The sequence below is a fragment of the Arachis duranensis genome, chromosome 1, assembly GCF_000817695.3.
Source record: "Arachis duranensis cultivar V14167 chromosome 1, aradu.V14167.gnm2.J7QH, whole genome shotgun sequence".
Taxonomy (NCBI): domain Eukaryota; kingdom Viridiplantae; phylum Streptophyta; class Magnoliopsida; order Fabales; family Fabaceae; genus Arachis; species Arachis duranensis.
Window position 1 is genome coordinate 66,862,827 of NC_029772.3, and position 12,388 is coordinate 66,875,214.

Here is a 12,388-nt window from a genome sequence, read left to right on the forward strand (position 1 = left end):
ACTGGAGAAAAACGTTTACTCCAGCTAAATGAGCTAGAGGAATTTAGACTCAATGCTTTCGAGAATGCAAAAATATACAAAGAGAAAGCAAAAAGATGGCATGATAAGAAATTGTCATCCAGAGTCTTTGAGTCAGGGCATAAAGTTCTGCTATTTAATTCTAGGCTCAAATTATTCCCTGGGAAATTAAAATCCCGGTGGAGAGGTCCATATGTAATTACAAGTGTATCACCATATGGATACGTAGAGCTTCAGGATAATGAATCTAACAAAAAGTTCATTGTTAATGGACAAAGAGTTCAACATTATCTTGAAGGCAATTTTGAGCAAGAATGCTCAAAACTGAGACTTGATTAAAAGCTCAGTAATAGTCCAGCTAATGACATTAAAGAAGCGCTTGCTGGGAGGCAACCCAGCCATTCACAAAATTTAATTTTATTTGTTTTTTCTAATTGATTAAGTTTTTCAGGTATATGCCAGAGTATCTTCAAAAGGTGAAATAGCAATTGATTGAATTCATAGAGTTACAGGGAATTTTGGAAAGCTTACTGGCATCAAAAAGCCAGTAAGAAACGTTTTGGTGTTGTGATGAGCGGATATTTTATACGCTTTTTGGGGGTAATTTCACGTAGATTTTAGTATGCTTTAATTAGTTTTTAGTAGAATATCATTAGTTTTTAGGCAAAAATCACATTTCTGGACTTTACTATGAGTTTGTGTATTTTTCTGTGATTTCAGGTAATTTCTGGCTGAAATTGAGGGAGCTGAGCAAAAATCTGAGTTAGGCTGAAAAAGGACTGCTGATGTTGTTGGATCCTGACCTCCCTGCACTCGGAATGGATTTTTTCGAGCTACAGGAGTCCAATTGGCGCGCTCTCAACGGCGTTGGAAATTAGACATCCAGGGCTTTCCAGCAATATATAATAGTCCATACTTTTCACGAAGATAGACGACGTAACTTGGCGTTGAACGCCAAGTACATGCTGCTGTCTGGAGTTAAACGCCAGAAACACGTCATGATCCGGAGTTGAACGCCCAAAACACGTTATAACTTGGAGTTTAACTCCAAGAAAAGCCTCAGCTCGTGGATAGCTTTAGTCTCAGCCCCAACGCACACCAAGTGGGCCCCAGAAGTGGATTTCTGCACCAATTATCTTAGTTCACTCATATTCTGTACACCTAGGTTACTAGTTTACTATTTAAACAACTTTTAGAGACTTATCTTGTACGGGATGACATTTTCAGATCTGAATTTTATACACTTTGACGGCATGAGTCTCTAAACTCCATTGTTGGGGGTGAGGAGCTCTGCAGCGTCTCGATGAATTAATGCAATTGTTTCCATTTCACTCAAACGTGTATATGTTCCTATCTAAGATGTTCATTTGCACTTAATTGTGAAGGAGGTGATGATCCGTGACACTCATCACCTCCGTTCTGTATTAGAATGAATGAGCATCTCTTAGCTTTCTTAATCAAAATCTTCGTGGTATAAGCTATAATTGATGGCCGCCATTCTTGAGGATCCGGAAAGTCTAAACCTTGTCTGTGGTATTCCGAGCAGGATTCAAGGATTGAATGGCTGTGACGAGCTTCAAACTCGCGATTGCTGGGCATAATGACAAACGCAAAAGGATCAATGGATCCTATTCCAACATGATCGAGAACCGAGAGCTGATTAGCCGTGCTGTGACAGAGCATCTGGAACGTTTTCACTGAGAGGATGGGAAGTAGCCACTAACAATGGTGATACCCTACATACAGCTTGCCGTAGATGGGCTTTACAAACAATTGAGTTAAATATTACATTGCAGAAATTCAGAGAACAAAGCATCTCCAAAACTCCAACATATTCCCATTACTGCATTACAAGTAATTAATTCTCGCTCTTTTATTTTTCTAAAAATTCCAACCGATAACTTTAATTGACATCCTCACTAAGAATAATAAAATAAACATAGCTTGCTTCAAACCAATAATCTCCGTGGGATCGACCCTTACTCACGTAAGGTATTACTTGGACGACCCAGTGCACTTGCTGGTTAGTTGTACGGATTACAAACTTCGTGCACCAGTTACTAGTAGGAATAATGGAGTGTTGGATGAACCTCAACCATCCTCTAGCAACAGGCTTAAGGTCCGGTCTTCTCAATTGAACCGGATTGCCTTTTGAGTCTCTTTTCCATTGAGCTTCTTCCATACATATGTCCATGAGGACTTGGTCCAACCTTTGATCAAAGTTGACCCTTCTAGTGTATGGGCGTGCGTTTTCTTGCATCATTGGCAAGTGGAACGCCAACTTTACATTTTTTGGACTGAAATATAAGTATTTCCCCCGAACCATTGTAAGCCAATTCTTTGGATTTGGGTTCATACTTTGATCATGGTCCCTAGTGATCCATGTATTGGCATAGAACTCTTGAACCATTAAGATCCCGACTTGTTGAATGGGGTTGGTAAGAACTTCCCAACCTCTTCTTCAGATTTTAAGTCGGATCTCCGGATACTCATTTTTCTTGAGCATCAAAGGGACCTTAGGGATCACTTTCTTCTTGGCCACAACTTCATATAAGTGGTCTTGATGAACCTTTGAGATGAATCTCTCCATCTCCCATGACTCGGAGGTGGAAGCTTTTGCATTCCCATTCCTCTTTCTAGAGGTTTCTCCAGCCTTAGGTGCCATAAATGGTTATGGAAAAATAAAAAGCAATGCTTTTACCACACCAAACTTAAAAGGTTTGGTCGTCCTCGAGCAAAATAAGAAAGAAAGAAGGGGAAGAAGAAGAAAATGGAGGAGATGGAGGGTTATAGGTGGTTCGGCCCAGAGGGGGGAAAGGTGTTTGTGTTATGTGAATATGAAGGAGTAGTGAGGGGTTTATATAGGGGTGAGGGGAGGGTTGGGTTACAGTCATTAGGGTCGGGTTTGAAAGGAAAAAGTGTTTGAATTTTTTAAAGTGAGGTAGGTGAGGTTTTTGGGAAAGAGGTTTGGAGGTGATTGGTGAAGAGAATATAGGGAAGAGGATATGATTTGATTGGTGAGTGGTATTTTGGGTGGAGTGTTATAGAGATGTGTGAGGGGAGAGAGAGAGAGAGGTGGGGTAGGTAGGGATCCTGTGGGGTCCACAGATCTTGAGGGGACAAGGATTTATCATCCATGCTCCTATTAGGCATGTAAATGCCCTTACAGTGCAATCTTGGCGTTTAACGCCAGATTGCTGTTTGTTTCTGGCATTAAACACCAGCTTTTATTCCTTTCCTGGAGTTAAACGCCAAGCTGCAACCTGTTTCTGGCGTTTAACGCCAGATTGTTGCTTCTTTCTAGCGTTTAACGCCAATCTGGTTCTTCTTTCTAGCATTTAATGCCTAGAATGGTGCCAGATTGAGTGTTAAACACCCATTCTGCTACCTTTACCAGTGTTTAAATGCCAGTAAGTTTCTCCTCTAGGGTGTGCTATTTTTTAATGCTATTTTTTATTTTTCTTTAATTTTTGCAGTAGTTTTTTGTGACTCCACATGATCATCAACCTAAAAAAAGGAAATAACATAGATAAATAAAAGTGGGTTACCTCCCAATAAGCGCTTCTTTAATGTCAATAGTTTGACAGTGAGCTCTCGTGGAGCTTCACAGATATTCAGAGTATTGTTGGGACCTCCCAATACCAAACTTAGAGTTTGAATATGGGGGTTCAACACCAAACTTAGAGTTTGGTTGTGGCCTCCCAACACCAAACTTAGAGTTTGACTGTGGGGGCTTTGTTTGACTCTGCATTGAGAAAAGCTTTTCTTGCTTCCTTTCCATGGTTACAGAGGGAGATCCTTGAGTTTTAAACACAAGGTAGTCCTCATTCAATTGAAGGATCAACTCTCCTCTGTCCACGTCAATCACAGCTTTTGTTGTGGCTAGGAAGGGTCTTCCAAGGATGATGGATTCATCCTCATCCTTCCTAGTGTCTAGGATTATGAAATCAGCAGGGATGTAAAGGACTTTGACCTTTACTAGCACGTCTTCTACTTGTCTATAAGCCTTTTTCATGGATTTGCCTGCCATCTCTAATGAGAATTTGGCTGCCTGTACCTCAAAGATTCCCATTTTCTCCATTACAGAGAGTGGCATTAAGTTTATTCCTGACCCGAGGTCACACAGAGCCTTCTCAAAGGTCATGGTGCCTATGGTATAGGGAATTAAGAATTTACCAGGATCCTATTTCTTTTGAGGTAATGTCTGCCTAGCCAAGTCATTCAGTTCATTGGTGAGCAAGGGGGGTTCATCCACCCAAGTCTCATTACCAAATAACTTGGCATTCAGCTTCATGATCGCTCCAAGGTACTTGGCAACTTGCTTTTCAGTAATATCTTCATCCTCTTCAGAGGAGGAATACTCATCAGAGCTCATGAATGGCAGAAGTAGGTTCAATGGAATCTCTATGGTCTCTAGATGAGCCTCAGATTCCTTGGGTTCCTCAAATGGGAACTCCATTTTATCCAGAGTACATCCCATGAGGTCTTCCTCATTAGGATGCACGTAATTCTCCTTCTCTCTAGGTTTGGCCATACCAAGCAAGGTTATGGCCTTGCACTCTCTTTTTGGATTCTCTTTTGTATTGCTTGGGAGAGTACTATGAGGAGTTTCAGTGACTCTTTTACTCAGCTGGCTTACTTGTGCTTCCAAATTTCTAATGGAGGACCTTGTTTCATTCATAAAACTTAGAGTGGCCTTAGATAGATCAGAGACTATATTTGCTAAGCTATATGGTTTTTGCTCAAAATTCTTTGTCTGTTGCTGAGATAATGATGGAAAAGGCTTGCTATTGCTAAACCTATTTCTTCCACCATTATTAAAGCCTTGTTGAGGCTTTTATCGATCCTTCCATGAGAAATTTGGATGATTTCTCCATGAGGGATTATAGGTGTTTCCATAGGCTTCACCCATGTAATTCACCTCTGCCATTACAAGGTTCTCAAGATCATAGGCTTATTCTTCAAAAGATGCCTCTTTAGTACTGTTGGATGCATTTTGCAATCCATTCAAACTCTCAGAAATCATGTTGACTTGCTGAGTCAACATTTTGTTCTGAGCCAATATGGTATTCAGAGCATCAATTTCAAGAATTCCCTTCCTCTGAGCCGTCCCATTACTCACAGGATTCCTTTCAGAAGTGTACATGAACTGATTATTTACAACCATTTCAATGAGATCCTGAGCTTCTGCAGGCGTTTTCTTTAGGTGAATAGATCCAGCTGCATAATGGTCCAATGACATCTTAGATAATTCAGACAGACCATCATAGAATATATCCAGGATGGTACATTCTGAGAGCATGTTAGAAGGACACTTTTTGGTCAGTTGCTTGTATCTTTCACAAGCTTTATAGAGGGATTCACCTTCTTTCTGTCTGAAGGTTTAAACATCCACTCTAAGCTTGCTCAACTTTTGAGGAGGAAAGAACTTGGCTAAGAAAGTTGTGACCAGCTTATCCCAAGAGTTCAGGCTATCTTTAGGTTGAGAGTCCAACCATATTCAACCCCATTGGTCATAACAGTATCACAGATATGCAAGAATTCAGTTAAGAACTGAAAAGGATCTTCTGATGGAATTCCATGAAACTTGCAATTCTGTTGCATCAGAGAAACTCATTGAGGCTTTAGCTCAAAATTGTTTGCTCCGATGGCAGGGATTGAGATGCTTCTTCCATGTAAGTTGGAATTTGGTGTAGTAAAGTCACCTAGCATCTTCTTAGCATTGTTGTTAGGTTCGGCCATGTCTCCTTCTTTTTCGAGATTCTCTGTAAGGTTTTCTCTAGATTGTTGTGCTTTAGCTTCTCTTAGCTTCTTCTTCCGAGACCTTTCAGGTTCAGGATCTGCTTCAACAAGAATGACATTGTCTTTGCTCCTGCTCATATGAAAAAGAAGAGAACAGAAAAGAAGAGGAATCCTCTATGTCACAGTATAGAGATTCCTTTATGTGAGTAGAAGTGAAGAAGAATAGAAGAGGAAAATTTGAACACAGAGAAAGAAGAGAAGAGGGTTTGAATTATAAGTATAAGAGAAGTTTTAGTAGATAAATACATAAATAGAAGGAGATGAGAGAGAGGAGTTTTCAAAAATAATTAAGAAGAAAAGGAAAATATTTTTGTTTTTATTTTAAAATTTAGTTAGAATTTGAAAATTAAGAGAAGAAATAGAATAAAATTAAAATTTAAAAAAATTAGTTAAGTCAAAAGAATTTTGAAAAAGAAGAAGGTGATTTTCGAAAATTAGAGAAAGAAAAGTAGTTAGGTAGTTTTGAAAAAGATAAGAAATAGTAAAACAAACAAAAAAGTTAATTAGTTAGTTGAAAAATATTTGAAAATCAATTTTGAAAAGATAAGAAGTTAGAAAAGATTTTTCAAATTGATTTTGAAAAAGATATGATTTGAAAGAGATATGATTAAAAAAGATATGATTGAAATTTATTTTGGAAAAGATTTGAAAAAGAAATTTAGAAAGATTTGATTTTTAAAATTAAAATTGATTACTTGACTAACAAGAAACTAAAATATATGTTTCTAGAATTTAAAGATTGAACCTTTCTTAACAAGAAAGTAACAAACTTCAAATTTTTTAATCAATCACATTAATTGTTAGTAAAGTTTTCGAAAATTATAAAATTAAGAAAAATATTTTGAAAATCAATTTTAAAAAATTTTCGAACATATAAAAGAAAAATGAAAAAGATTTGATTTTTGAAAAAGATTTTGAAAAGATAGGATTTTTGAAATTGAAATATTGACTTGACTAACAAGAAAGAACTTATTTTTAAAAATTTTTTACTAAGCCAACCCAAAGATTTTGAAATTTATGAGAGAAATAAGGGAAATATATTTTTTTTGATTTTTGAATTTTTAATGAGGAGAGAGAAAAACAACTAAATTGACTCAAAATATGAAAATTTTGGATCAAAACCAATAATGCATGCAAGAACACTATGAATGTCAAGATGAACACCAAAAACACTTTGAAGATCATGATGAACATCAAGAACTTATTTTTGAAAAATTTTCAATAAAAGAAAAACATGCAAGACACCAAACTTAAAGATTTTTCATGTTTAGACACTATGAATGCAAAAATGCATATGAAAAATAACAAAAGACACAAAACAAGAAAATATGAAGATCAAACAAAGAAAATCATCAAGAACAACTTTGAAGATCATGAAGAACACATGCATGAATTTTTGAAAAATGCAATGATTATTAAAAACATGCAATTGACACTAGACTCAAACAAGAAACACAAAATAAATTTTTTTTTTGGTTTTTATGATTTTATAAATTTTTTTGGATTTTTTGAAAATTATTTTTAGAAAAATGAAAAAGAAGAAAAAATTTGAAAGATTTTTGAAAACTTTTTGAAAATAAAATAATGGTTAAAAACAAGAAGAAAATTACCTAATATGAGCAACAGGATGAACCGTCAGTTGTCCAAACTCGACTAATCCCTGGCAACGGCGCCATAAACTTGGTTCATGAAATTGTGATCTCAATGGCGCCAACAACTTGGTACGCACAATTTTGATCTCAACTCTTTTTCACAACTTCGCACAACTAACCAGCAAGTGCACTGGGTTGTCCAAGTAATAAACCTTACGTGAGTAAGGGTCAATCCCACGGAGATTGACGGCTTGAAGCAAGCTATGGTCACCTTGTAAATATCAGTCAGGCGAATTCAAATGGTTATGGAGTTTTAATAATTTAAAAGATAAATAAACATAAAATAAAGATAGAGATACTTATGTAATTCATTGGTGGAAATTTCAGATAAGCTTATGGAGATGCGTTGTTCCTTCTGAATCTCTGCTTTCCTATTGCCTTCATCCAATCCTTCATACTCCTTTCTATGGCAAGCTGTATGTTGGGTGTCACCATTGTCAATGGCTACTTTCCGTCTTCTCAGTGAAAATGGTCCTCTATGGTTTTTGTACGGCTAATCAACTGTCGGATTTCTCGCCTCGGATGAAAAATACCATGCACAGATATCGTATGGCTAATCAACTGTTGGTTCTTGATCGTGTAGGAATAGGATTTACTATCCTTTTGCATCTGTCACCATGCCCTACAGTCGCGAGTTTGAAGCTCGTCACAGTCATCCCTTCCTAGAGCCTACTCGGAATACCACAGACAAGGTTTAGACTTTCCGGATCTCAAGAATGCTGCCAATGGATTCTAGTCTATACCATGAAGATTCTAATCTTAGATTCAGATGCCCCATTGTCAGAGGGGAGTCGATGTGAATCATTGATTAGAAACCCAAGAGATATACATTCAAGCTTGTCTTCATGTAGAACGGAAGTGGTTATCAATCACGCGTTTATAACTGAGAATGGTGATGAGTGTCACATAATCATCACATTCATCATGTTCTTGTGTGCGAATGGATATCTTAGAATAAGAATAAGCATGAATTTTATAGAAAACAGTAGTACTTTGCATTAATACTCGAGGAATAGCAGAGCTCCACACCTTAATCTATGGTGTGTAGAAACTCCACCGTTGAAAATACATAAGTGATAATGGTCTAGGCATGGCCCAATGGCCAGCCCCCATAAAAGTCTAAGATAGCATAAAACTGATCAAAGATGTTTAATACAATAGTAAAAGGTCCTATTTATATCAGACTAGTTACTAGGGTTACAGAAATAAGTAAATAATGCAGAAATCTACTTCCGGGCCCACTTGGTGTATGCTTGGGCTGAGCATTGAAGCTTTCACATGTAGAGGTCTTCCTTGGAGTTAAACGCCAATTTGTAACTTGTTTCTGGCGTTTGACTCTAGCTTGCAACTTGTTTCTGGCGTTTAACGCCAGAATAAGGCAGAAAGCTGGCGTTGAACGCCAGTTTGCATTGTCTAAACTCGGAAAAGTATGGACTATTATATATTGCTGGAAAGCCCTGGATGTCTACTTTCCCTCGCAATTGTGAGCGCACCATTTGGACTTCTGTAGCTTAAAAAATTTCATTTCGAGTGTAGGGAGGTCAGAATCCAACAACATCAACAGTCCTTTGTCAGTCTCTGAATCAAATTTTTGCTCAAGTCCCTCAATTTCAGCCAAAAAATACTTGAAATCACAGAAAAACACACAAACTCGTAGTAAAGTCTAGAAATGTGAATTTTGCTTAAAAACTAATAAAAATATATTAAAAACTAACTAAATCATACTAGAAACTATATGAAAACAATGCCAAATAGCGTTTAAATTATCCACTCATCAGTGGTCTTAACGTGACCACTAACGTAGGAAATCCTGGCGTGATCCAGCATTAGTGACAAAGGTGAGTGTCACTAATATTGGCGATCTCTTCTTTATTCTACGTTAGAGTTCATGTTAATTGAATTAACGTGACTCTTAACGTGGCTATATGTGGTCTTTTGGAATGTTAGTGGTGTTTATTTTTACCACTAACGTTGGAGCTTCCCTTTTCTTCCATGTTAGTTCCCACGTTAATGTAACTAACGTGGCAACGAACGTGGGCTATGATGACTTTCGAAGGCATTATTGGTGATAACTTTTCCACTAACATGGCTCTTCTTTGCTTCCTTTGTCCTAAAATCAAACAAACAGGGAGCATCAAAGCTTTGTTCCAAGTCATGAGATCATGCATTATCCATTTTATCAATCAATTTATGCATAATTCTCATGAAATCATGTAAAGTTCACAATGTTTGCTTGAATCAAGATGTAAGTGTATTTTTACCCAAAACGTGCTTATTTACTAAGAGAATGCATGAAACTACCCTAAAATAGTAAAGACAAGGTTAGGGAAATGGGCCAAGATGCCTTGGCATCAGGTAACAGAAGGAATAGTTCTAGGTCATAAGGTTTCTAACCAAGGCATTGAGGTGGACAGAGCTAAGGTGGAATTGATTGAGAAATTACCTCCACCCAGTGATGTCAATGCAATTATGAGCTTTTTAGGGCATGCCGGCTTTTACAGAAGATTTATTAAAGATTTTTCAAAAATAGCCAAGCCATTAAGTAATCTTCTTGTGTCTGATACGCCCTTTGTTTTTTATCAGAATTGCATGCTAGCATTTGAAAACTTGAAAAAGAAACTTTCCTCAGCCCCTATCATTACTCCACCTAATTGGAGTTTGCCATTTGAGCTGATGTGCGACGCATCCGACTTTACAGTTGGGGCAGTGCTAAGATAGAGGAAAGATAACTTGGTGCATGTTATATACTATGCCAGCAAAGTCATTAATGACACTCAAAAGAATTACACCACCACTGAAAAGGAGTTGTTTGCAATAGTATTTGCATTTGATAAATTTAGATCATATCTCATTGGCTCCAAATTGATTGTTTTTAATGATCACACAGCACTTAAATATTTGTTTGTCAAGCAGGAATCAAATCCAAGATTGATAAGATGGATCTTGTTGTTGCAGGAATTCAATATTGAGATTAAAGACAATAAAGGATTGGAGAACAAGGTAGCAGATTATCTATCTAGAATCCCTCGTGAGAAAGGTGGCACACATGATTCATGTGTGAATGAGTTCTTTCCAGATGAGAAACTAATGTTGGTTCACAAGGCACCTTGGTTTGCAGACATTGCTAATTTTAAAGCAACTGGGGAAGTGCCTCCAGAGATCTACAAACATCAAAGAAGGAAGCTCATTAATTATGCTAAATATTTCATCTGGGAATGAACCATATCTCTTCAAGAAATGTTCAAATAGAATACTTAGAAGATGTTTTTCAGAGGTAGAAGGACGAGAAGTCCTATGGAATTGCCATGGTTCTTGGTATGGAGGCAACTTTGGAGGAGAAAAAACTGCAGCCAAAGTGTTGCAGTGTGGATTCTTTTAGCCCACTATTTTCAAGGATGCGAAAGAACTAGTGAAGAGCTATAATGAATGCTAAATGGCTGGAAATTTGCCCAAAAGAAATGAAATGCCACAACACTTCATCTTAGAACTTGAACTGTTTGATGTGTGGGGGATTGATTTCATAAGACCATTCCCATCCTCATATTTAAACAAGTATATTTTGGTGGCAGTGGACTATGTATCCAAGTGGGTAGAGGCCATTGCAACCCCAAAAAATGATAACAAAGTGGTCAAGAACTTCCTCAGAAAGAATATCTTTAGCTGGTTGGAGTTCCACAAGCTCTTATCAGTGATGGAGGAAGCCATTTCTGCAACAGACCATTAGAGACTCTTCTCCTAAGATATGGGGTAAAGCATAAAGTTGTCACACCTTATCACCCCCAAACAAGTGGGCAAACAGAGATCTCCAACAGAGAGCTCAAAAAGATCCTGGAAAAGACTGTGGGAGCATCAAGAAAGGACTGGTAAAAAAAGCTCGATGATGCTCTTTGGGCATATAAGACAGCCTTCAAAACACCAATTGGGATGTCCCCATATCAATTGGTGTATGAAAAGGCTTGTCATCTACCATTGGAACTGGAACACAAAACCTTCTGGGCTCTCAAATTACTAAATCTTGATAGTGCTGCCACTGGTGAGAAAAGGATCTTGCAACTGCAAGAACTGGAGGAGTTCAGGTCTCAAGCCAATGAAAATGCCAAAATCTATAAGGAGAGGGCAAAGAAAAAGCATGATCTCAATCTGGCACCAAGAAGTTTTGAAGAAGGACAGCAAGTACTCCTCTACAACTCCAAACTGAGACTCTTCCCTGGAAAACTCAAATCAAGATGGTCAGGGCCCTTTCTTGTCACAAGGGTCTCACCTTATGGACACATAGAAATCATGGAGGAAAGCTCAAAGAGGACATTCACTGTGAACGGACAAAGGCTCAAACACTACCTGGGCAATATAGGAGAAGGTCCCAAAATGAAGTACATGCTCAACTAATGGAGCAACCGTCGAGCTAGCGACGCTAAAAGAGCGCTTTGTTGGGAGGCAACCCAACTTAAGGTAGTTTCTTTTCCTGGCTGTTTCAATAAAAGATATAAGTAGATTTCTCTGTATTGTGAGGAACTAAGTTTGGTGTTGCACACCAAAACAATCTAAGGGTGAATACGTAATTCTAGGTTTGATGTTCCACTAAAGATTTCATTTAAAATCACATTGTAACCCTTCAATGACAAGTCACTAACTCCAAACAATCAGAGAAACTACTTGACATGTGTTTAGTTTCTAGTTCATAGTCTGTTTTTATAGTTCATAGTTGTTTTCTTAATAAAAGCACATGAGGTTCTCTGCATGTTTTTAATCTACTGCATTAGGCAAGGAACTAAGTTTGGTGTTCACACACCAACTTAAGTTCAGGAAATCACAAGCATTCCTGCATGCTAACCATCTTTCAAGTGCTTGGGGAAACAAGCAACTTCCAAGAAAATGTGTTGCAGGAAGTCAATCAACCACTTGGAGATATAAATGAT

General features: G+C 37.6%; 1 protein-coding gene across 1 annotated transcript; it reads left to right on the top strand.

Annotated features, from left to right (window-relative positions):
- The first annotated feature begins 11,396 nt into the window (after positions 1–11,396).
- LOC107494531 (uncharacterized) lies at positions 11,397–11,858 on the top strand. The gene has a single exon (XM_016115582.1). The coding sequence runs from the start codon at positions 11,397–11,399 to the stop codon at positions 11,856–11,858; it is 462 nt and encodes a 153-aa protein (XP_015971068.1).
- The last annotated feature ends 530 nt before the right edge of the window (positions 11,859–12,388 follow it).